The 27358-nt window shown below is 40.6% G+C and overlaps 1 protein-coding gene across 1 annotated transcript in view; it reads left to right on the top strand.

Moving 5' to 3' along the window:
* LOC103092368 (uncharacterized) overlaps positions 1-27358 on the top strand; it is a 1666349-nt gene that overhangs the window by 1003102 nt on the left and 635889 nt on the right. The window contains exons 72-73 of the mRNA XM_056825346.1: positions 1510-1785; positions 2163-2414. Coding sequence (XP_056681324.1) covers positions 1510-1785; positions 2163-2414 — 528 coding nt within the window. The remainder of the gene's footprint in view (positions 1-1509; positions 1786-2162; positions 2415-27358) is intronic.

Here is a 27358-nt window from a genome sequence, read left to right as displayed (position 1 = left end):
TATCCTGCAACTTTGCTAAAGTTGTTGATTATTTCAATTAGCTTTTTGGTTGAATCTCTAGGATTCTTTAAGTAGACCATCATGTCATCCGCAAAGAGTGATAACTTGGTCTCCTCCTTGCCTATTCTGATGCCTTCAATTTCTTTATCTTCTCTAATTGCTACTGCTAGTGTTTCTAGTACAATGTCAAATAGTAGAGGTGATAATGGGCATCCTTGTTTCACTCCTGATCTTATTGGGAATGCATCTAGTTTATCCCCATTGCAGATGATATTAGCTGTTGGTTTTAGATATATACTGTTTATTATTTTTAGGAATGACCCTTCTATTCCTATGCTTTCTAGTGTTTTTAATAGGAATGGGTGTTGTATTTTATCAAAGGCTTTTTCTGCATCTATTGAGATAATCATGTGGTTCTTGCTAGTTTGCTTGTTGATGTGGTCAATTATGTGGATGGTTTTCCTAATGTTGAACCAGCCCTGCATCCCTGGTATGAATCCTACTTGATCATGGTGAATGATCCTTCTGATCACTTGCTGGAGTCTTTTTGCTAGTATCCTATTTAAAATTTTTGCATCTATATTCATTAGGGAGATTGGTCTATAGTTTTCTTTCTCTGTTTTTGACCTGCCTGGTTTTGGAATCAGTACCATGTTTGTGTCGTAAAAGGAGTTTGGTAGAACTCCCTCTTTGCTTATTATGTCAAATAGTTTGTATAGTATTGGGGTTAACTGTTCTCTGAATGTTTGATAGAATTCACAGGTGAATCCATCAGGCCCTGGGGATTTTTTCTTAGGAAGTTCTTTGATGGCTTGATGGATTTCAAGCTCCCACAGTTCCCCATAATCTTGGGTGAGGCCATCACCTGTGCCGAGAGCAGAGAGGGGTTTTTAAAATGGACTCCTCCTTCTTCTCGCTCCCTCTTTCTACTTCAGCTTCCAAGCAGACACATCTCTCATGATGTAAGTGAAATTGAATGGGCCTTTCGGTTCTCCTTGGCATGTGCTTTCTTACTTGTATTTTCTTAAATTCTTAATCTTTAATAAACTTCATAAATTATAATAATTCTAGCAGAGAATTCATATTTTTAAATGCTATAAGAGTTAAGTAATTTCATTGATATAATTGTGGAGAATCAAATTTAATCTTCACATGGCTCTGCCAAGCTGGCAAGGATTCAAATCCAAGCCCAGATACTGGATGAAGGGGTCTGTCATCCCTGGACCAGTTTGCCTCCTCCCAGAAAGACTGAGCACCTGGGGCTTGGGCTCCATGTGAATGTCTTTGTCAGTCACAGGAACAGAAGATGAACTTTTCGTAAAGCCTGGAGGAGTTGAGATCTGCACCAGAGAAAGGGTTGTCTTTGTCTTTGCCATTGAAATCACAGATTCTTGGTCTCTGGCCTCCAGCCTTGCCAAGGTCTTAGAGAGCCCACTTCCAAACCACTTATTTGGTTATAAGGTAAGAAAAAGAACCAACACAGTCATTTTCTGTCTATTCTCTGCACAGCGCCACTGTCCAAACCAACCATTCTCATCTCCAACAATACTGCAGTGGAGACCAAGGACTTCTCAATGACATGCCAGGCTACGGGTCAAATTCATACTTACCGGTGGTTGGTAAACCAAAGTGCCCCATCTGCTAGCAGGGTACAGCTGTCCCAGGATAAGAGGATACTCACTCTCCGCAGGCTCACAAGAAGGGATAACCAAGGGCCATATGTGTGTGAAATCGAGAACCCATTGTTTAGGAGTATGAGTGATCCATTCATACTGGATGTTGCCTGTGAGTATATTGCTTCTTCCTACATGGTGCCTGCTTATACACTGGTGGGGTGTTCCCAGAGGCCAGGCTAATTCAGTCCCTTCTCTGAGAGCTAAAGAGGTAGGCTCTGAGGTTCCCAACCCCCTTAATCTTTAGGGAGCCCAGATTTAACTTGCCATGCTTTCTGGTGGAGGGTGGCCATCCAGGGTGCTGAAATGGAGAAAGCCCTAAGATCTTCCAAGTTCAGATCCAAACTAGAAAAGGAGAGGAGGAGCTGTGAATTTCCCAGCTCAAAGGAGGATTAGGGAAACATATTGGTTCCAGGTGATGTGTTACAAAACAGGAGATGCCCTTCTTTCTTCCATAATCTCAGTATGGAATCCTTGTCTTTCCTACAGATGGCCCAGATATTGCCACGATTGTCCATACACCGGATGTGTACCCTACTGGGGCAAATATTATCTTTAACTGTTCTGCTGATTCTAACCCACCAGCCCAATTCATTTGGCTACAGAATGGACAAAGGGTCAGCAGCTCAGCCACATTTTCTATTATTGCATCCCTGAGTGATGCTGGCACCTATACCTGTACTGCATCCAACTCATTCACTGGCTTGACGCACAATGCAAGCAAGACTATTATAATCTATGGTGAGTATCTGGATTGAGCCACGAACTTTGTGTTGGGCTCTCTTTTTCCCTGACATGAGAGAAATGGACATAAGAGATTCTGCTCCCCTGGTCCCATGACACAGTGCATTGTGGTAGAATGAGCCTGAGCTCAGAATCATGAAACTTGGATTGAATCCTTCCTTTTATGTCTACTATCTGTGTAGTAAGTGTGTCTCCTCCTTTCACAGCCTCAGTTTCTTCATCTGGAAAAATGGATAATCTTTTGCTCAGTATATAATAGGATTCTATGTGGAGAAAGTTCTTTTTACGTGAAAGTTACAAAAAGCATGTGAATTGTCATCATCATCCTTGTTATTGATATTGTATTTTTCTCTTCTGTCCCAGTGACATGCAACCTTCTTTGTCTTCCACCTTCTAGGGCTGCAGGTTCAATGACTGCCCCATACTCTTTCCTTCAGCCCATTTCCCTTGGGGCTGCGGATTCACAGAGAGTTTCTAATCTTGGTTGGAGTATAAGCTCTGGTCATGTTATGGGGCTGGCCTTGATCCCCTTTGGCAGGGAAATTCTGGTGATGGAAAGGAGGGTGTAAACTTTGTCCCCTTTCACACACTGAGATTCACTATTGCACCTACAGTTTTCCTCTTTGTGGCATAAAATGCCACATGGAAGCATGTCAGTTATGAAACCTGGTCCTCATCTATTGGTTTTAGCATCCAGTAGCTGGGTCCACAGTAGAATTCCTGCTGCCCAATTAATGCACCGGTCTGACTTTCATATGTACAGATGACAGCCCCTCCACGTTCATAATCACACTATTTGGCAGAAGGACCCTAGAGAGATCATCTCTGGCCTTAGTTTCCTTTTATTTCATGCAGTTTTATTGTTACAAACCTTAGGGGTATCCCAACTTCCTGTCTCTGCCTCTGGTTATGTTCTGTATGGAGAGTGGGTGGGGGAGATAGAATTGTGAAGTGTGGAAGTTACCTTGGGAAAGTCAGACACCAACAGTGTATGCTTTAGGGGAGGGATGATTTTTTATTGGACTAAATGTGTACATGAGGTTGCTTAAAGCACACATTTTAATTTAGCACTTAAATTATCTGTGTGTTATTTTCTTTTGTTAACTATTTATTAATTTCCTTTCCACCTGGTTCAGGCAGCACCTGGGAATGTTGCAGGCTATGTATTTGACACCTGTGGTCTAAAAGAGCTTTTTATTAATTTAATTTTTTCCAATTAATCAAAATCTATTTTCTGTCCCTCTTCTACCTTCTACCACTAAGTAGGAAAAGTATGGGTTGTGACTGCATGAAGCCACAAATTAATATATTCTTAGGTGGATACCTGAAAAGGAGAGTTAGAAAGTGAGGGAAAATGGGTGAAGGGGATATAGAGAAAGAGGGAATATAATAAAGGAAGAAAGACTCAGAGACATGGCTTAAAGAGCTTGGGATCCATCCTGTGTGTTCTTCTGATGGTGGTAGAGAGAGAGTGAACTACATATGTCCTCAATCTTTTATTGGAGGATCAAAGAATGGGGAATGGGAGGTAGCTAATGTTTATGTGACAAGGCATAAGGCTTAACATTGGATCACCTGACAACTACAAGATCAAAGAGGAGGAGTTTAATTAAGCATGTGACCTGGTATGGAATATGTTCTGACAAGGTGGGAACTAGGATTCTGTTGCAGCCTACCCAGGAATTCTTCTGACCTTTGGACTGAAGATTTGGAGGGTGGTCAGAATTAATAGAGTATCAATTAAATACAGTGATCTAGAATATTATGCCAATGAATCCAGTACATGAGCACATAGGTAATGATATTAATAAATTAATAATACTTTCAAGAATAGAATATACCTGGGATGCCATAGGGACAATCAATGAAAACTAATTCCCATGCTCAAAAAATATATGTTGCAACATACCCCCTGAGTCCATCCCATTTCTTAAGTGAGACAGCTTGTTTCATAGGAAGTCTGTAGGTTTTTGTAGGAAGTGAGTAACTATTATCATGGGTCTTCTGCAATTCTTGTTAATGATTGCATTGATTAGAAGTCTTAAGTTTTTCAAAGTTGTTTGACTTCAGAACACTGTTGTTATTGTATAAATTACCTTCTTGTTCTACTCACTTCATTCTGCATCAGTTCATACAAATCTTCTGAAGTTTCTGTTCTTGAACTCATTCTGTTCAGTGTTCCTATGAGTGACTTGGATCAAATGAAATAATGTGTAAAGAGCTTTGTAAATGGTGATCATTATAATTTTACTGATTCTATAGACAGACAGAAATGTTTTGAAACTGGAAGAAAATGAGAAAGAAAAAATTGGGAGGATAGGGATGGTAGAAGCAGATATGATGCAGAAGTAGCTCAGGAAGCTGGCACAGTAAATTGAATGTGATAAGATGAATGTCACTGGGGATTGATACCAGGTCCTATCCTTGAATATAAAAAGTCCAAAGCACAAAAAAGCATCAACCTTGATGGGGCAGTGACTGGTATCCTGCCTTAGAAAAGAGTTGAAGTAATGGGGGATGGTTGATTTAGAAAAGAAGAAATTGGCTTTTAATGCTAAGTTAGATTTCATAAAGAGACTTTGGGGATGATTGAGAGAACCCACCAACTTATTATCAATTGGTAAGGTAACAGGGCACTTGAAAAAATATAATGCAAAATTTTTTTTAACCCTTACCTCTCAGACTTAGAATCATTACTATTCAACAGGGGTTAAATGACTTGCTCAGGGTCATATAGTGTAAACCTTAAAATTCCTTAGAAATTTCTCTATAAAACCCAGTTGGCTTGGGCATATTCATAAATTGGGAATATATTCCCTGGTGACCATCTTATATTTATATAAACCCAAGACACAGTAGAAAACATATTTCAGCGGTCATAATTGATATATATATTTCCCTTTCTCCCAAACATTTTAATTATCACCGTTTATGGCTCCCACTCTCTTATCTACAACTATTTAACCCTCAAAACTAATTTAAATCTAACAATAGCTAGGAAGTATTTGAGGCCCTTCCATCTCTAGGCCTGGCTCTAAATACACTGAGCTACTTAGCTACCCCACCCACTAATACAGTCTTAAGAGAAGCATGTCTACTTCCAAGAATAAGGAGCTAGCCATCCTTCTGTACTATCTGATGGTACTTGGAGTATTGTATTTGGTTCTAGATGACACAATTTACAAGGGGCATCAGTGAACTGGAGAGTGTTCAGCCCGATTGGTGAGGGGTCTGAAATCTCTGAAGATCAATTGAGGGAACTCTGTATATTAGCCAAGGAATAGAAAGCTTTGGGAAGAGGCCTGATAACAATTTCCTGGACTCTTATGTGGGAGAGGAATTAGAACTGTTCTGTGTGGCCTCAGAAGGCTGAACTAGAATCATAGAGGCAAATGGTGATTGGAAACACAACCCTTGTGTGTGAGGAGAAATTCTTTATCAAGTCATTATTAAGTCATATCCAACTCTTCCTGACTCCATTTCTTAGCAGACATCAAGGAGGGGTTTTCCATTTCCTTGTCCAGCTTATTTTACAGATGAGGAAACTGAGGCAAACAGGGTGAAGTGACTTTCCCAGGGTCAGACAGCTAGTAAGTGTCTGAGACCAGATTTGAACTCAGAATTATGAGTTTCCTGACTTCAGTCTCCATCCCCTATATCTCCAAGCTGTCATTTAATCATTAATTAGAGCAGTTCAAGGTAGACTGGGCTGTAATAAAAAGTGGGAGAATCTCCAACCATCATGAGATGCATTCCAAATCCATGGCAAATGACCAATTGTTGAAGACGTCCTTGTGGGGATTCCTTCAGTGGTTGTGTTGGACAAGATGGCTTCTGAGGTCCCCTACACCTGTAAAGTCTGAACTTCAATGAAAACTCCCTAACACTTGGAGCTCTTCTATCTGTAAAATACTTAGCACAAAACCCAGTGGAATTAGGTGCTGGTTTTCTCAGGGCGAGAAGGGTAGGAGGGGAGGGAAAAAACATGAATCATGTAACAGACATTCTAATTTAATTAATTACATTAAAATTTTCTATAACAAAATAAAGTGCTTGGCACACATAGAAGGCCCTAAAAGACTTATTTTTTCCCCTTCCCTGTCCTACTCATCTATGGAGGCCAAATGACCATCTGTCACATTGAATGTCCTAAAGATTTTTAATGAGTGATTTTCATTGATTATCTGTAAGCTCAAGTTCCGTAAATGTTAATGAGAAAACTAAGCCACCTGTGATGAAAATTGTATCTTGTGCAAAACCTTTGTGTATCCTGTCAGAATCAATAGTTATAAAACAAGTGTATAGAATAATCTCAGAATGTTAATCAAATGATTTGTTAAAAGGTGATGTATCACTTATCCAATTAACTTTATTTGAACACATATATTGAATAATGTAGTTGTATGCCAAGAAAATGGGTATAAAAATAAAGGCTCATCCTGGGCATGGCAAGGCAGCTCTATGCAAAACTCAGCCCTAGGAGGACACACCGATAGTTATCTTCCATCATTCATTCCATCCTTGCCATCATTGCTTAGAATCCTGCAGCAGTGAGCCAGGCAGGCCCTGAGCTCGAAGCATGTATTCATTACCAAAGGGATGCGTTTTGCCAAGTGAGCAGAGGCTCATCACCCCAAGCTTGGCCACAAGGAGATGAGATTTTTTTTTCAGGCTCACACATTCACTATGTCCATTTGGGCAAGGCAGAAGGGCAGAGAATAGAGGGGGGGAGGAAAACCTACAAATCACAGCTATTGAAACATTTGAGTATTCTGTGGCAACCCACAGTTTGGACTGAAGGAACTCATAGAGGGAGGATTGAGATGGAACAGGAAAGAAGCCTTTTGAAGAACCTACAGGGCCTTGGGTAGAAGCAGGTCAGTGCTGCTCTATATGGCCCCAGTGGGCAGAGCTAAGACTGAAGTGGGGAGGTTGGAGGGAAGACAATGTCAGCACAGCCTAGGGGAGCCCTCAGAAGCAGAGCTGTCCAGAGGGGGAAAGAGGCCACACAACTGACAGTCATGGATAAGCAGAGGCTGAATGACCACTGATCAGACATGCTGTGGTTCTTGGACCAGATGCCCTCTGCTGGCTATGGTACTTTCTTGCTGAGACAGTGCTAGGTTGTTGGCCCACCTGGGTCCCATCTCAGCCCAGACCACTTAGCCCTTAGAGGATGCTGCAAAATCTCTCCTGCAACAGAGTAAGGCTATTTACTACCATGTTCTCAGCTGGCCAAAGAAAAAATATAAAGCTGGACTAGATTGGAGGAGGAAGGGATCGAGAAAGCTCACCCATCCCACAGAATTCAGAGCTGGAACTCACTTCGGTAGTCCTCTAGTGTGCAGATAGGAAATTAAGGTCCAGAGAAGGGTCTCTGACCTCCTGCCCCATGGATAACTGCAGGATCTGGACTAGAAAGCATTGTTAGACTCCAAGGGCCTAGGTCAGTGATGGAGAACCTTTTCTGACTTTGATTGCCTAGAAGGTAAATTCAAACTGTCTGTGAGCCCCCACATTACTGGAGAGCTGTAATGATTCTTGAGATTAACCAAGCTATCTTTCTGTTGTTATTACTTGGGGAGGACTCAACAAATCGTGAGGCATCATAGCAGTGTAAATACACCCAGGAAAGGTCCTAAATGAAGCTACTGTGAAACTGTGAGTTGTGTGAAGCCAGTAATGCTCTCTGGGACTTGGTGCTGTTTTAGATAGGTGGGAAGCTGCACTTTTACAATGTGGGCCACTCTCTCCAGCACCATCCTCAGTTGCCAAGTATTGCTCTGAAGAGTGCAGGCTGTAGGCAGGATCTCCTCCTCGGGTTTTTCCCTTATTAGGCCCTGAAATGCTTCTCAGAGCTAAGGGAGCAGCTTTAGAGATCTTATTGCTGCTCTCCCCAATACCCCACCTCCCACTAATGCTAATTGCTGAAGGCATGTGGGGGCTCAGAAAGGGGTTAAAAAAAGAAAAATAAAATAACAGACTCCCAGGAGCAAGATACCCTTCTTTAAAGGGCTAGAAACTGGAGATTTGGGTTACACCTGGTTTTAGTGTCAGGAACTCAGAGCTCAATTCCAAAAACCAGGCTCTGTTTGGGAAAACCCCCAAAGGAGAAGCTTGCTTCCCTCCCGCAATACTTAACCCTTTTTCACCAATTCAAAGTTTTCCGCAGTGAGGTAGTAGCTTTGCTCAGTCTTTGTAATGATTGGTTGGAAGGAGATTCAGAGCAGCTCCTGCTATGATGCTGATATCTTGGCTCTGCCCCTGTTGGATTCTAACTGCTGCCCCTCTGCTTCCCCAGGTCATGATGGCTCACCTAATGAGGTCCGCTTTATTCTTTCCTACTGGGGTATCTATTGGCCCAAACTGGGTAATCCTCTAGGCACAGAGAAATTAGATGATACTAATTATAAGAGTTTCCATACACCCAGCACTTTAAAGTCTACTAAGCAATATAGCATCTCATTGGGTTCCAAAGCACAAGCATTATATTCATTTGGATGGTAAGGAAACTGAGGCTACTTAGCACTGGACTAACACCAAGCCTCCCCCATTCCCCACCTCCCACATCATCAATCCTCTTCTTGTCAATCCACAGGTGCATTCATTCATTCATTAAATGGTTGCTCATCTAACTGAACTGGGACCCACAGGTCTTTCACCTCTATCCCACAATATTTATAACCACTTTCTCAGCAGAAGGTACATAGGCTTTGGAGTAGAGATACAGAAAAATGACTCAGTCCCTGCCCCCTCCATGTTTTCTTGTTTTGTAATCATATATTCCTGACAAATTTTAGTTATAATGGGTATCAGTTTAAATAATGCCTCCAATATGTTGTCAAGGACCTTGTTTTAACAGCTTTCTTCTGCATGATGATATCAGCTCCAACCTTGATGCAATTTAATGTCTTAACCATTGCCATGAAAACTACATATACTTGAGGGAGAGTGTTCTAGAGAAAGGATGTATCCAAAGGTATCTGGGTCCAAGAGTTTGTTATGTTTACCACAGTACCTATAGTATTCTTTTTTTTTAAATATATTTTATTTGATCATTTCCAAGCATTATTCGTTAGAGACATAGATCATTTTCTTTTCCTCCCCCCCACCCCCCATAGCCGACGCGTAAGTCCACTGGGCATTAGATGTTTTCTTGATTTGAACCCATTGCTTTGTTGATAGTATTTGCATTAGAGTGTTCATTTAGAGTCTCTCCTCTGTCATGTCCCCTCAACCTCTGTATTCAGGCAGTTGTTTTTCCTCGGTGTTTCCACTCCCATAGTTTATCCTTTGCTTATGAATGGTGTTTTTTTCTCCTGGATCCCTGCAAGTTGTTCAGGGACATTACACTGCCACTAATGGAGAAGTCCATTATGTTCGATTATACCACAGTGTATTAGTCTCTGTGTACAATGTTCTCCTGGTTCTGCTCCTTTCGCTCTGCATCACTTCCTGGAGGTTGTTCCAGTCTCCATGGAATTCCTCCACTTTATTATTCCTTTTAGCACAATAGTATTCCATCACCAACATATACCACAATTTGCTCAGCCATTCACCAATTGAAGGGCATCCCCTCGTTTTCCAGTTTTTGGCCACCACAAAGAGCTCAGCTATGAATATTTTTGTACAAGTCTTTGTGTCCATTATCTCTTTGGGGTACAGACCCAGCAGTGCTATGGCTGGGTCAAAGGGTAGATATTCTTTTGTCGCCCTTTGGGCATAGTTCCAAATTGCCCTCCAGAATGGTTGGATCAGTTCACAACTCCACCAGCAATGAATTAATGTCCCTACTTTGCCACATCCCCTCCAGCATTCACTACTTTCCATAACTGTCATGTTAGCCAATCTGCTAGGTGTGAGGTGATACCTCAGAGTTGTTTTGATTTGCATCTCTCTGATTATAAGAGATGTAGAACACTTCTTCATGTGCTTGTTAATAGTTTTGATTTCTTTATCTGAGAACTGCCTATCCATTTCCCTTGCCCATTTATCAATTGGAGAATGGCTTGATTTTTTGTACAATTGATTTAGCTCATTATAAATATGAGTAATTAAACCTTTGTCAGAGGTTTCTATGAAGATTTTTTCCCAATTTGTTGTTTCCCTTCTGATTTTAGTTACATTGGTTTTGTTTGTACAAAAGCTTTTTAGTTTGATGTAGTCAAAATTATTTATTTTACATTTTGTGATTCTTTCTATATCTTGCTTGGTTTTAAAGCCTTTCCCCTCCCAAAGGTCTGACATGTATACTATTCTGTGTTTACCCAGTTTACTTATGGTTTCCTTCTTTATGTTTAAGTCACTCACCCATTTTGAATTTATCTTGGTGTAGGGTGTGAGGTGTTGATCTATTCCTAGTCTCTCCCACACTGTCTTCCAATTTTCCCAACAGTTTTTATCGAATAGTGAATTTTTCTCCCAAAAGCTGGGATCTTTGGGTTTATCGTATACTGTCTTGCTGAGGTCACTTTCCCCCAGTCTATTCCACTGATCTTCCTTTCTGTTTCTTAGCCAGTACCAAATTGTTTTGATGACTGCTGCTTTGTAATATAGTTTTAGGTCAGGGACTGCAAGGCCCCCATCATATGTGTTTTTTTTTTTCATAATTTCCCTGGATATCCTTGATCTTTTGTTCTTCCAAATGAACTTTGTTATGGTTTTTTTCTAAATCAGTGAAGAAGTATTTTGGCAGTTCAATGGGTATGGCACTAAATAGATAAATAAGTTTGGGTAGGATGGGCATTTTTATTATATTGGCTCGTCCTATCCATGAGCAGTTAATGTTTTTCCATTTGCTCAAGTCTAGTTTTAGTTGTGTGGCGAGTATTTTGTAGTTGTGTTCATATAGTTCCCGTGTTTGTCTTGGGAGGTAGATTCCTAGGTATTTTATTTTGTCTAAGGTGATTTTGAATGGGATTTCTCTTTCTAGTTCTTGCTGCTGAGCTGTGTTGGAGATATATAGAAAAGCTGATGATTTATGTGGGTTTATTTTGTATCCTGCAACTTGGCTAAAGTTGTTGATTATTTCAATTAGCTTTTTGGTTGAATCTCTAGGATTCTTTAAGTAGACCATCATGTCATCCGCAAAGACTGATAACTTGGTCTCCTCCTTGCCTATTTTGATGCCTTCAATTCCTTTATCTTCTCTAATTGCTACTGCTAGTGTTTCTAGTACAATGTCAAGTAGTAGAGGTGATAATGGGCATCCTTGTTTCACTCCTGATCTTATTGGGAATGCATCTAGTTTATCCCCATTGCAGATAATATTAGCTGTTGGTTTTAGATATATACTGTTTATCATTTTTAGGAATGACCCTTCTATTCCTATGCTTTCTAGTGTTTTTAATAGGAATGGGTGTTGTATTTTATCAAAGGCTTTTTCTGCATCTATTGAGATAATCATGTGGTTCTTGCTAGTTTGCTTGTTGATGTGGTCAATTATGTGGATGGTTTTCCTAATTTTGAACCAGTCCTGCATCCCTGGTATGAATCCTACTTGATCATGGTGAATGATCCTTCTGATCACTTGCTGGAGTCTTTTTGCTAGTATCCTATTTAAGATTTTTGCATCTATATTCATTTGGGAGATTGGCCTATAGTTTTCTTTCTCTGTTTTTGACCTGCCTGGTTTTGGAATCAGTACCATGTTTGTGTCGTAAAAGGAGTTTGGTAGAACTCCCTCTTTGCTTATTATGTCAAATAGTTTGTATAGTGTTGGGATTAACTGTTCTCTGAATGTTTGATAGAATTCACAGGTGAATCCATCAGGCCCTGGGGATTTTTTCTTAGGAAGTTCTTTGATGGCTTGTTGGATTTCAATTTCTGATATGGGATTATTTAAGAATTCTATTTCCTCTTCTGTTAGTCTAGGCAGTTTGTATTTTTATATATATTCATCCATTTCTCCTAAATTGGTGTATTTATTGCCATATAATTGGGCAAAGTAATTTCTAATGATTGCCTTAATTTCCTCTTCATCGGAGGTGCTGTCCCCCTTTTCATCTTTAATGCTGTGAATTTGCTTTTCTTCCTTCCTTTTTAAAATTAGATTGACCAGTACTTTGTCTATTTTGTCTGTTTTTTCAAAGTACCAGCTTCTTGTCTTATTTATTAAATCAATAGTTCTATCACTTTCAATTTTATTAATTTCTCCCTTAATTTTTAGGATTTCTAGTTTGGTTTTCTGCTGGTGGGTTTTAATTTGATTGCTTTCGAGTTTTTTCATTTGCATTTCCATTTGATTGATCTCTGCCCTCCCTTGTTTGTTAATATAAACATTCAGGGATATGAATTTACCTCTGATTACCGCTTTGGCTGCATCCCAAAAGGTTTGAAAAGATGTCTCGCCATTGTCATTTTCCTCGATGAAATAATTGTTTCTATGATTTCTTCTTTAACTAAACGGTTTTGGAGTATCATATTGTTTAATTTCCAATTGGTTTTAGATTTGGTTTTCCATGTACCATTACTAATCATTATTTTTATTGCCTTGTGATCTGAGAAGGCTGCATTCATTATTTCTGCTTTTCTGCATTTGTTTGCTATGTTTCTGTGACCTAATGTATGGTCAATTTTTGTGAATGTGCCATGTGGTGCTGAGAAGAAGGTGTATTCCTTTTTATCCCTATTTATTTTTCTCCATATGTCTATTAATTCTAATTTTTCTAAGATTTCATTCACTTCTTTTACCTCTTTCTTATTTATTTTTTGATTTGATTTATCTAAATTTGATAATGGTTGGTTTAAGTCTCCCACTAGTATGGTTTTATTGTCTATTTCTTCCTTCAATTCTCCTAGTTTCTCCATTAGAAATTTGGGTGCTATATTATTTGGTGCATACATGTTGATTAATGCTATTTCCTCATTATCTAGAGTCCCTTTTAACAAAATATAATTACCTTCCCTATCCCTTTTGATCAGGTCTATTTTTGCATTGGCTTCATCAGATATCATGATTACCACTCCTGCCTTCTTTCTATCAGTTGAGGCCCAGAAGGTCTTACTCCATCCTTTAATTCTGACCTTGTGGGTGTCAACCCGCCTCATGTGTGTTTCTTGAAGACAACATAAGGTAGGGTTTTGGATTCTAATCCATTCTGCTATTTGTCTACGTTTTATGGGTGAGTTCATCCCATTCACATTCAAAGTTATGATTGTCATTTGTGGACTCCCTGGCATTTTGATAGCCTTCCCTAATTCTGACCTTTTCTTCTTCGGCTCTACCTTTTAGTCCAGTGATTTACTTTGAATCAATCCCACTTGTGCCCTCCCTTGATGTTTCACTTTTTAGTCATTCCCTTTTTCTTCCCTCCCCCTCCCCCCTCTCTTTCCCTCCCTTTTTGTTCTCCCTCTCCCCCTCCCCCCCTTGGTTTTCCCTTCTCCCTACCCTTGTTGGGTAAGATAGAATTCAATATCCCAATGGATCTGGATGTTTTTCTCTCTCAGAGTTGATTTCCCTGAGATTGAGGTTTAAGTAACCCCCCCCCTCTTCCTCTCCTTCTTATAGGAGTTTACTTCCCCTCCCCTTCCCATGTGAATCTTTGTGTGAGAACGATTATTCTATTTGGTCTTTCTTTACCCCCTATTTATACATTACATTTTCCCCACATGTTAGTATACATAGATTGATAGAGATGTAGTCCTTATAGAAGAGAGTTTGAGTAAAAGAAGAAGATAACATTTTTCCCCTTTCCTTAATATTTACCTTTTCAGGTATTCCTTGCTCTTTGATTTTTCGTATCAAACTTTCCACAGAGCTCTGGTCTTTTCTTTGCAAAAAGTTGGAAGTCTTCTCTTTTGTTGAATGCCCATACTTTCCCTTGGAAGTATATAGTCAGTTTTGCTGGGTAGCTGATTCTTGGTTGGAGACCCAGCTCTCTTGCCTTTCTGAAGATCATGTTCCATGCCTTACGATCATTCAGAGTAGAACTTGCAAGGTCTTGTGTGACCCATGATTGGCATTCCTTTATATCTAAATTGTCTTTTTCTGGCTTCCTGTAGGATTTTTTCTTTTGTTTGATAGCTTTGGAATTTGGCAATTACATTCCTGGGAGTTGTCTTTTGGGAGTTTAGTGTAGAAGGTGTTCTGTGAGCTCTGTCAGTGGCTGTATTGCCCCCTTGTTCTAGAATCTCTGGGCAATTTTCTTTGATTATATCTTGTATCACCATGTCCAGTTTGGTGTTTATTTCTGGCTTTTCTGGGAGTCCAATTATTCTTAAATTATCTCTTCTCCCTCTATTTTCCAGATCTGTCATCTTGTCGGTGAGATATTTTATGTTCTTTTCTAATTTCTTGGTATTTTGGCTTTGCTTTATTAATTCTTGCTCTTTTACACGATCGTTGTCTTCCAGCTGCCTGATTCTGGCCTTTAAAGCCTGGTTTTCCTTTTCAGTTTCATCATACAGGTTTTGTAGATGCGTGAATTTCTTTTGCATTATTTCCAACTTTTCCTCCCAGAAGGCTTCCATCTTTTTGGTCATTTCTGATTCAAATTCTTCATAGGTTTGTGGAGAGTTTCCATTTCCTTTGGAAGGTTTTGGAGCATTTTCTTGTATATCATCTTCTATCTGCTCTGTATTTTGTATTTTGGCTCCATAGAATGTGTCCAAAGTTGCCCCTTTCTTCTTATTTTTCTTGGTATTTTGGGGCTTCTATGCTTCTGTGGAGTTTGCCATCTCTGAATGTGGAGGATTAGCTTTTCTTATCTCTGTCTGGTGTTCAGAGGCTTTAGTCCTGGGCAGATTGTCGGTTCTATGAGCTTTCCCTGGGTTAAACTAAATATGCCTCAATGGAACTGGAATGGAAGGGTCGGACCACGAGGCCACACTCTCCCCTGGCTCTCTGGGTCGGGTTGCTTTCTGGAAGTTGCCTTCAGAATAGCTGGCCATGAGGCTGTTTCATCAGCCTGCGGGGGGATGGACTGCGGCTTCCTGGAGCTCCGAGGGCAGGGACTTTCACTGAGACTTGTATAGCAGGATCCAGCCCGTGAGGCTGTCTTGCCCGCCCTGAGGGTTGCTGTTGTTTCGACCCTGCTCTCTGTCGGGGGAGCTCAGAGGGCAGTGACTTTCACTGGGACTCGGATAGAAGGCCCTGAGGGTTGTTGTTCCGAGGACCCTGCTCTCTGAGCCGGGCCGGGCTGCGGCTTCCCAGAGCCTTGGACTCTGTGCTCCTACCCCTTAGGTCCAAGTGATCTCGGGTTCTGGCTTTTGAGTGGGGCCGTACCTTTTGATCCAGGTCCAGGTCCAGGAGGAGGGTTCCCAGGGTCTATGCTGTTGATCATTATGAATTTCAGCGCCTTAGGAGCTTATAGTTTGAGATTGGTCGGGAAGGGTTTTCCGGAGATCTGAACTTTAGCTTTCTCTAAGCCTCCATCTTAACTGGAAGTATCAGTACCTATAGTATTCTCAACTATTTCTGATATTGTGTTATATATTATACAATATCCCCAGTAAACCATCAAAACCCAAATTAAAGTTGTCCAGAATAAGAACTGCAACATCTTTTCCACAAAATCCCTTCTGTTGTTTCTACTTGACTTGCCTCACTTAGTTACCAATATGTTAGATACTAAGTTCTTATTTCTTTATAGATGTTTATTGACCATGGCTACTCTACCAAAGGGCTCTAATTGTTGACAGTTTAAAATGTCTGCTGTCAGACTTCTGGGTTTGTCTTAGAGTGTTTGTTCTTTTTAGGTATTAAAATGTCTCATCCTATATACTGAGTGTTCTTGTCCTGCTCCTTCATATGGTTATCTTCCCCTCTGAGTTCCAACTGAGTGTTTGTGACAGTTGAAAGTGGTGGATCTTTTTCCTAGGGTGCCAATTGCCCAGACAACCTTCTTGGATGAGACATTCTTTGTAAAATTGGAGCAACATTGCAGTGTGAGCAATCAGGGAATATATACCTCTATTTACCTAAAGAATCTCTGAAGCATTACCCACTCTTATTTCTGGGACAGCTTAATGAGATGAGTAACCAACAGTAGGCTATAATATCACTTCATGACATTCCTACAGACATTCTACAGGGTGTATGGACTGTACACAAGAATAATGTAGGCATGATAAAATCAGTAACACTAGAAGTCCATGACTGCATACCTCCCAAAATACCTCAATACTAGCTCAGTAACGAAACTATGGAGGGCATTAGCCCTAATCAACAGCTTGCTGGAGCAGGGCATATTAAGACCTACAATATCAGAACATAATAACCCAATATTAGCCATCAAAAAGAGCAAGTCAAACCAAGATGAGTCTGTGAACTGGCAATTTGTTCAGGATCTCAGAGCAACCAATAAGATAATAAGGAAGAAATATAGCATCACTCCATCCCAAATTATATCATATCAGAGATCCCTAGCGATGCCTGCTGGTATACTGTGATTGATCTGTCTAATGCCAATTTTACCATTCCACTCCATCCTGACATCCAGAATATTTGTGCATTCTCCTGGGGAAAAAAATCAAGCTCTGATGGACTCGTTTAGTTCAGGGCTGTTGCGAGAGTGCATCAATTTTCTGTCAACTGCTAAAAAGAGACCTAGAAAATATAAGATTTAAGCAATCAAGCTAGTACATTATGTAGATGACCTGCTCCTTGCATCTCCCGATGCTAAAACATGCCTGGAGGATTTAAAGAGATTATTAATAGAGTTATATAAGAGAGGACACAAAGTCTCCAAGAGAAAGTTACAGTGGGTTCTCCTGAAAGTCGAGTACCTAAGCTTTATTTGGAAAAGGGCACCAGGAAAATATCTGATAAAAGAATAGTGGATATACAAAAGCCAGGTATTCCAAGGACAAAGAAGCACTCAGGGCATTTCTGGGCAGGACAGGGTTCTCATATCAATACATCTCAGGGTATTCACATATCTCCAAGTGCCTCACAGATCTAACCAAGAATGATGTTGAAGAACCATTGAAGCTCACAAAAGTACATCTAAATGTCCTGTCCACCTTGAAGCAAGCTACCCTAACAGCTCCAGCCCTTGGCATACCAAATTGCAACAAAGATTTTCGTTTATATGTCCATGAGGCACAAGGGATAGCTTCTGGAGTTTTAACCCAATATCTAGGATTGAATTTAAGACCTATTGCATATGTCAGCACAATTTTAGATCATGTTGCAAGAGGCATGGTGCATTGTTTGCACAGCATTGCTGCTGCCACCCTCATGGTTAAAAAAAAAAAAGCTAATGAATTAGTGCTGTGATAAAGGCAACATGTTTACTCTGCCCACCAGCTAGAAAAATGGATGAAGTTCCAAAGTAGACAAGCATTTACATCAGCAAGGCTATTCCAGTATGAAATCATTTTGCTGGAAAATGACAACTTGATTTATATAGAAGTACACCATTGAAGCCAGCTACATTAGTCCCTGACCTACCATTGGGAGAAAAATCCCTACATGATTGTACCCAAATGGTAGAGACAGTACATAAAACCAGAGAAGATCTGAGGGGTACACCACTCAATGATCCCAACCTTCAGATATTTTCAGATGGTTCTTTGTATGTTTTCAAAGGGAGGAGGGTGACTGGGGCAATGGTAGTGACACTAGACAAAACACTCTGGCATGCTTCACTGCCAAGTCATGTCAGCACTCAAGGCACGGAGTTAAAAGGGCTTATAAAATCACTTGAGCTGTCAAAAAGAAAAAGAGTTAACATATAACCAGATTCTGCTTATGCATTTGGAATTTTATTTGCTAATGGACAAATATGGAAGAACAATAGCTGGAAGAAAGATAGCATATGAAAATCTCATTTCACAACTCTTAGAAGCAGTAGACTTGCCAAAGGAAGTTGCAGTGATCCAATGCAAGGCACATTCCTCTGACAAGAATGAGATATCACTAGGAAATCACAGAGCAGACATGACAGCAAGATTCACCACAAGATTTGGTCCTATCCATGTTCTGAATTTCTCTCTGACTGACAAGCATGATATCAAATAAGCTTACAGCCAAGAGGAAGTTCAGTCATGGCAAGAACACCTAGGAGCCAGATTAGTCAAAGGAATCTGGATAGCAGAGAGAGGAAAGCCCATTTTGCTCAAAAAGCTGTACTAACATCTATGCAATGTGATTCACTCCAGAGGTCAATATGGAGTGCAATCCTTGCTAGATGAGGTCCGACATTTTTGGGCAGCACCAGGGATATCAACTAATGCTATAAGAGTGTTTCAGGCATATGACCTATGTAAGAAGTTCAATCAAGTTCTTTTTAAGTGCAAGGCATTGGGATGAAGAACATTAGCTTATACACCCTTCCAATTGCAATTTGCAATTCCTTGCAAGTTGATTACATCAACATGCCTAGTGATAGAGGATACAAATATGCTTTAGTTACAGTTGACATACTCATGTGGTGGACAGAAGCATACCCACCAAAAAAGAACAACACTGGCATGGTAGAGAGAACACTGCTTAAAAAAATAATTCCTAGGTATGGCATCTTGCCATTGAATCTGACTGGGAAAGTAATTTTACAGCTGGCAAATGTAGTAGTGAGGGTTATTGAGAGAGGGGGACTAAATGGATGTTGACCTCAGGAAGAAGGTTGAGGTAGGGGACTGAATTCAAAGGAGTATCTTCCTTCTTGTTCTCTCTCTCTGCTGGACAGCCCTAATGGAGTCTGTACTTAATAGATGGTGAGTCACCCCTCCCCAAATCTTCTTTCTTGGAATATTTTAAATTCTCCCTCCTATTACAATGTTTGAAGACTTTTCTCTTATAGTTGAAGGTCTAATTTATTATCTTTTGGGGAAAGGGAATAAGGAAATAAAAGGAGAGACGGACAAGAGTTTCCCTAGCTATAACCCTTATCTCTAGTTGAAGGCTTCAATTCAAAGTCTCTTCAAAGAAAATAAGGTTGACTTCTCCTGAGGGAAAAACAGTTATATATCAGCTGGGATCTTCACTGGGCAAGACTCTTTTCAGTTCAGCCAGGTAAAGGAGGGTAAAAGCCAAGCACTTCTTCAGCCTTTCTCCTTCAGAGGGGTTGGCCAGAGAAGAAGAGAAGTCAAGTGATGAAGTGACCAGACCAGACCACAGTTCTGGAACTGCTCCTCTTCTTGAACCTTCCATTGGAATTCTCTCTTCCCCCACTGCATCTGGAGAATTCCATCCATTCTTCCTGAGCTCATCTTTGTATTTCATCTCTTGTCTTCTGTCTTTTCCCATTTCTTTCCATCACACATGTTACAACAAATCTATACATCTCTGGAAATAAAAGGGAATTTTCACAATATTTACAGATCAGAAAGTTAAGGACAGGTGGAAAGATTGAATAAGGAATTAAAAACTACAATAGCAAAACTCTGTGCACAAACTCAAGAGGGCAGAAGCCCTTCCACTTGTACTGCCTCAGATAGGATCAAACCCAGAGGAGATTTACACATTTGCCCATCTGAGATACTTTTCAGACAACCAGTATGGCATGGAGGGACTTCTAAGCCATATTATGTGTCCATGCTGGGAGAGGAATGCCAGTGGCACACCTGTCTAACAAAGATACAAGACAGGCTGGAAGAACTAAGAAGACTAGGATTATTAGTGCAGAGGGTTCCACCAGATTTCTCACTACATAACATCAAGCCAGGAGACAAAGTGTATGTGAAAATTTCACCAAAGACAAACCTACAGAACCCAGGTGGAACGGTCCCTTCGAAGTAGCCCTCACTACTCCTACATCCATCAAGATAATGGGGAAAAATGCATGGTTTCATGTGTCCCATGTAAAACACCATTATGCCCAAAATGTAATGCCTGAAAACAGTACAGAAAAAGCCCTAGAAGAAATACAGATCCAAATGCCCCAAGCACAACAGAAATCACTTTTAAAATATGATCAACTAGCCCATACTCTGACACAAGACGCACAGGAATATGAAGAATGTGAATTAGAATGATCCATTATATAAGTAAACCTCTCCATCAAGTAAAAAAAAAACCAAACCTCTGCAGAAAGCACTTCATGATAAACACTTCCACACACACACAGAGGAAGATACATACAATGTTCACAAAAAAATCTCACTTGAACTCACCCAATACAAAAATCACTCTGACACACACGCACCATGGCAAAACAATCTTACACACATCCTGTATGTTCTGGTAACCAGATGACAGAGATCCAGAGATCGATGATGAAGGTGAGACAACAGTCAAGTAAAGACGAAGACATCTAGACCTGTGTTAACTTCAATCAACACCAGAGGCTGGCAGAGACACAACTGGACAACCGGGAAGAACTTTAAATCAAAGACATTGTAGGAAATGAACTTCCATTAAAGGGATATGTAAGATTGAATCACTGTACACATTAACATCACATTTAGGGAATTACATCCACATGCACTTACAAATCTGCATAAGAAGAAAGAAGGTGATCAATCCATCAGGCAACACAAGAATTAGAAATCCAGGGGATAATGTGAGTATATGCATTCATCACCACATATTTAGCACACAAACCATGAATTCACACTGACCTTAGGGGTTGATTCTTAAATAAGGGCAGCCCGCAAAATTGAACATTTGTAAATAACTCTCTGGTAGAACTCTTGCAGATAGGAAGGAAAAGACTTTCTTGTCTGAATGACTTCAAACTGGAATGTATGTATAGGTATATATATATAGTGGTAGTCTCTCGGTGACCAAGAATGACCATTGTCTTTGTGCATTATCATCTATTGATGTACCCTCATGTGGCTTTGGAGTCCAAAGGCTGAGGTGCAGAGTTTGTGGCACATGGGGCCTGGGATGCCAGTTGTTACGGGAGGTGCGGCTGTGGCCTGGTGCCGGCGTTCACGCGCAGCAGCAAGACGTCGACGTCGCTCATCTTCAAAGGTGGTGGCGGCATGGTGAATGTGGGTTCGCCAGCTGCTTCTGTCAGAGGCAGCAAGTTCTAGTTGCTTTGGTGTAATGCCAGCCCACTTCAAGTTTGACTTTAGCTGATCCTTGAATCTTTTCTTTGGTCAGCCTTGTTTCCTGAGTCCAGGTGACAGTTCACCATAGAATACCTGTCTTGGTATTTGCTGTGGGTCCATGCAGATGATGTGTCCAGACTATCGTAGCTGGGTTTGGAGGACCAGGACTTCGATGCTGGTGGAGTTGAGTCTGTCGAGTACTTCCTGGTTGGTGATTTGGTCCTGCCATCAGATCCTCATAATTGACTGGAGGGAGCGTTGGTGGAATTGCTCCAGCTGTTTCATGTGCTTCCAGTACAGTGTCTGTGTCTCACAACCTTACAGGAGCGAGCTGAGGACCACTGCGTTGTTCACTTTGAGCTTTGTCGCAGTGCTTACACCTCTGTGTTGGAGGACTTTGCAGTGCAGCCGCCCAAGTGCCTGGCTGGCCTTTTGGATCCTGGCATTAATCTCATGGTCTAGGGACCCATCATTGGCGATGGTGCTGCCCAGGTACTTGAAAGTGTTGACATTAGAAAGCTGAGTGCTGTCGATTGTAATGCACAGCTGGTTAGTTGGCCTCCCTGGTGCAGGTTGGAACAGCACCTCTGTTTTTCTGAGGCTGATAGTCAGGCCAAACAGTTTTGTTGCGGTAGAGAACCTGTCCACAATGCTTTGGAGATGATTTTCTTGGTGGGCCATGAGAGCACAGTCATCTGCAAAGAGAGCTTCCAGGATGAGTCTCTCTGTTGTCTTTGTTTTTGCAGTCAGGCGGCGAAGGTCGAATAGTGAGCCATCCAGTCGGTATTTGATGTAGATGCACAGGTCTAGATCCATCACAGCATGTCGTAATACTTGGGTGAAGTATAGGTTAAATAGTACTGGAGTGAGGACACAGCCTTGTTTCACACCATTGGAGATGTTGAAGTGATTGGAAGTCTCTCCACCAGATAGGACGTCCCCTGTCATGTCGACATGAAAGAGCTGGATCAGTTTGACGAATTTTGCTGGGCAACAAAGCTTGCTGAGGATCACCCACAATGCTTTCCTGTTCACTGTGTCGAATGCCTTTGTCAGGTCTATGAAGACAATGTAGAGACTCAGGTTCTGCTCAAGGCATTTTTCCTGCATTTGCCTCACTGTGAAGACCATGTCGATGGTGCTGCGATCTGGTCGGAAGCCACATTGTGATTCAGGTAGGTTCTGCTCTGAGACAGATGACAGGCGTCTGTTGAGTATAACACGGGCAAGGATCTTTCCAACAGTGGAGAGTAGTGAGATGCCTCTGTAGTTGTCACAGGCTGCTCGTGAGCCTTTGTTCTTGTATAGGGCTACGATGGAGGCATCTCTGAGTTCTGGGGGCATGTCTTCCTCTTCCCATATGCTGGTCAGCACTATGTGGAATGCCTGGAATGCCTTTCTATTTAAGGTGTTGTACACCTCGGTTGGGATCCCATCTTTACCAGGTGCCTTGCCTGCACTCATTTGTTGAATGGCTTTTTGGACTTCCTCTATTGAAGGAGGGACGTCAAGTTGTTCAATGGAGCGGTTTTGGGGGATCTGGTCAAGGTCGCTTTGGTCGACTGAAGAGGGTCGGTTGAGAAGCTGACTGAAGTGTTCTTTCCACCTGTTGCTGATGCCTTTTTTATCTTTTATGAGAGTGTGTATATATATATATATATATACAATATATATTTAGTATCATATTTGTAGAGAAATCATACATGTTCACATGTAAAGACTAATAATCTAATCTACTAAGTTAAAGTGAGAAAAAGAATTAACACATTAACCCCTAACAGGTCCTATGTATTCCTCTGTACAGCATTCATATTTGCTTGTAGTCTCACCTTGACTGAAGTCCTGTGTTTTCTGATGATTTTAAAATACAGGATCATTCATGTGTGTATGCAATATATTTTTCTAATCTGTTATAAGTGTATCCTGTGGTTTTAAAGATTTGATATGAATTTTTGTAATTTGATTTTCATAGAGGTGGCGAATGATCAGTAAAAATAAATAAAATAAAATAAATAACAAACAGAAGACAGCTTAATCATAACGGCCATGGGATTGCTTTGCATCTCAGCTGCTCTGACATTCCCAGGCTTGAGATTTATTTTTGTATCCATTTTCTTGACATGCAGGTTCACGGAATCTAAGAGAGATAATTGGAAAAGTGATACATTAACTTTTAACAAATCACTTGATTAACATTCTATATTCTTGTATTGTGATTACAGACAGAATAAAGGTTGCACACAAGATAAATGATTTCATAACAGGTGGCTTAATTTTTTCATCACACTGTGAGAAGTTTTGAGCTTACAAACAATCAAAATTACATATTGCTCTTAATAAAATTGAATAATTAATCAGCAGTTCTTAGAAGACAATTACCAATCATACCATAGGGGCCGAGGGGTCTGGGAACACAATTCAAATTTAGACTGGTGGCTTCTAGGGAGTTCTGATTCACTGAGGCATACTGAAGCTTGATGTATTTGTACTTATCTCTTGGGTCTCTATGATTGATTTGTGTACTGGCTTCATGAGAAAGTTTTGGGCTTGGCCTGCAGCTACGGTTTTGCTGGGAATTATGTACATAAGTAAAACTTAACTATTATAGTCTTTTGGGATTGTGTTTAATGGTCTGATTTTTTGGTGATGTTTTTGGGGAATTAGGGTACATGTGTTTTGCTCTTGCATTATTTCTTTTGAGACTAGGAGGAATAATAATCATGTCAATTCATAGGTAAGGGGCATTGATGAAAGAAGTCATGCAAGGGGGATAGAGTGGGCAGTCACATCTCACCAAGGACCACTTTGTGGTCTCCCCAGATACCACGCATGACTCTGTCAAGGCATCATGGACTGATGGCCCCCAGCAGTTGCTGTGTTTCTTAGTTCAGAAATTGAGATGGTGTCATACTTAGGGAAGAAATTCCTAAAGAAATTTCTTAATTGCATGTTCCATCCCTTCAAAAACTGCCTTCTGATATGGGCCACTGATTCTTGTGAGTCCTGGCTAATTCCCATACTTGATCCTATGTTTTCTGTTAGTCTCTCAATGTAAGTGGCAGGGTGCTCATTCTTTTCCTGTACCATCCTGTCAAATTTGCTCCAAGTATTTGGTCTAGAGCAAAATGACTTTATTGCTTGTAGGATGTCTTCTCTGCATCTCTTAAGATGTGGGAAATTAGTCCGTCTAGCAAAATCGAAATCCTCATATTCATGTGCCCTAGGCCAATCTGTCAAGCTCCCATCTTGTCTAGTCTTTTCTACAAGCTGTCTCTGTTCATGGGAGCTGAATACCTCTCCCCTAATAAGACTAATATTATCAAAATTGGACTCATAAACTTTGAACACCAGTTTCAGCTCTTTGAGAAATTTGTAAGTCTCAGATACAAATTTTGGGAATCATTTTTTTCAGCAACTCCAAGTCTTTGGTGGTGAAAGACTTGTGCACTTTTGAGTGTAAAATGTCAGCTCCATCAATGATTTGTGTCATGCCACAAAGAGTTGGATTTTATGAGCCCCTATGACCTCATTTGTGTTTTCCTGTCTGCTTTTGTCCTTTACATTGTCATAAACCTTTTCCTTAACCATGGTGTCATTTGTCTTGTCTTTATCATTTCCTAAATCAGATTTGTCCCCAATCATATCCTTAGATGTTTCAGCCATTTCCCTAGCATTATCCTTTTCCTTTTTTTGCCAAATATTCAATACACATTTTCTGTACCAAGTTTTCTAATTTTCTGTCTAATACAAGTATCTGTGCAGACTTCTTGGGTGATAACATCCTCAAAACAGATCTTAAGTAAGAGAGGGTTTGTATGGTGGCCATGAGAATCATATAGATTTGGTTCACCACCTGCCAAACTATGGAATTAGAGAATGGTATCATGGTGATGAACAAAGTAGTGTTATGGATACAGTAATTCTACTGTATCCATCATGACACTTGTAACAGTATTGTAGATTATATAATATGCCCAATATATCACTAGTGCTATGAGCATAGATGCCCAGAAAATAAATTGTAGCATCATGTTTTCTTTTCAAAACTCCTCTGTCCTTTACCCTTCAAAAATGGCTACTCTTGTTTTGATGTTCCAACTGACAACCCTCCTTTCAATTTCAATTGCCTGGGATGGATTCTGGCTTTTTCCTAGGGTGCCAAATTGTAATAATGAGGGGACTGAGAAAGGGAAAGGAACCACTGAACAGCTGTTAGGGGATTGAATTCTACCTGGCCCTTCCTCTTTCTTTCCCTGAGCTGGGTTGTTATCAATGGAGTCAGGCAGTCTAGAGGACAGGATAAGTCTATTCTCCCACAGTCTCCTTCTTAACTGATAGATTAAAATTCCCCTCCTACTACATAAATTCTGAATCAATCTCTGGTATAACTCAGGATGTCTAATTTATTGGAGTATAGGGTTGTCGAAAGAAGAGGAAAAGAAGAGAAAGGGCAGAGGAAAAGAGGAAGGTCCCTAAGATTTCTTTCCTAATATAACTCTTGAGCATTTGACCAAGGGAATTTCTTTAGGGCTAAGCTCTGGGTTCCCCTAAGGGAAAAAGAGTCTTTATCCAAACTTTAGCTTCAGTAGATAATTGAGATCTTCATTCAATTCAAGCAAAAGATTTTGAGATTGGTACTTCTTCCACCCAGCTCCACAGAGTTCCAGATGATAAGAAGATTTTTCTCTTTGACTCCAACTGCTTTTGAACGAGGATGGAACTCTCCCATCCCTGCAGGTCTTGTGAAGGTTCCATTTGCCCCTCTTCTCAGTATCTCTTCAAACTTCAGATTTCTCTTTGCTCTTGGTCATCCCCTTATTCACAAGACAGGGATAGAGTAGTTTAGGGAGGAAAAGGGAATTCTGTAACTAGAGAGTTAGCACAGAGATAGAATATATTATACTGTAAAAGATAGTGGAGAGCATATATCTAGATATGATCCAGAGACTCTGAAGGGCAGAGCCTGGAGGCAGGCAAAGGTTTGCATCCACAGTGGAGGATGGTTGCGGTGACTTGGAACCTTGAGGGAAGAGAAATTCCAGGTGGGAGACAGTTAATCTCTATCTTGAGACAGCAAGGGTGACAGGATGATCAGAGATTTGGCTCCTGGCCATATTAAATCCCTCAATGAATCCAATCACCATCTCCCCCAAAGATACCAAGAATTGTGGCAGAACCTGAAAAGAATAAGAACACCATAAGAAGATCTTACACAGCTCCTGTGACACCCTGGGTCTGGCCAATGGCGCTGCTGTGATAGACCAGGGGTCACAAACCCTGAACCTCTTAGAGACCAGGCTGGCAAGCTTGAGTCTCTCAACTTTGGAGGGAGGAAAAAAGATATTTTAGACAGGCAGGGACTTCCTTTACCCTCTTTCCTATAAAATCCAGCCTTCACACATCTTGCTTATCTTACCTCTAACCACAATTTGTAAGAATGAAGTTGTCAGTTATCCTAAATTGTCTTCCTTGTCATATGGGAAGAGGGAGAGAGCTGATTTCTCTCTCTTTCCCCAAGGGAAGAGGTTCACCCATTAAAATCAGTTATTAGAGGAGAGAAAAGGAAGGGTTGGTGGGGAGACATGTTTGAGGATAACTGAAGGGGGGAATCCATCTCACCCTCCTACCTTCTGCATATTTATTATCTACTTTTCCTCCATTATACCCAAACCAACCCTCTAATACAAGGATTATTTCTCAAATAAGAGGAGTCAAAGGGAGAACATGACTGAGACAGAAAATATGGTTCAGAATTACAAAATTTCCCTTTCAGAAAAGGAAAACTTATTCAGTTGTTTCACACATGCCTATATCTTCATGACCCTATTTGGTATTTCTTATTTTTTTAACTTTTAAACATTATTTTATTTGGTCAATTTCAAACATTATTCATTGGATACGAAAATCATTTTCTTTTCCTCCCTCTCCTCCCTCCACCCCTTCCATAGATGATGCGCAATTCCACTGGGTATCACATGTGTCCTTGATCGGTACCCATT

Source organism: Monodelphis domestica, chromosome 4 (genome assembly GCF_027887165.1).
Source record: "Monodelphis domestica isolate mMonDom1 chromosome 4, mMonDom1.pri, whole genome shotgun sequence".
NCBI lineage: Eukaryota > Metazoa > Chordata > Mammalia > Didelphimorphia > Didelphidae > Monodelphis > Monodelphis domestica.
Note: the sequence above shows the minus strand (reverse complement) of the source record. Positions and strands in the feature narration are given on the sequence as shown.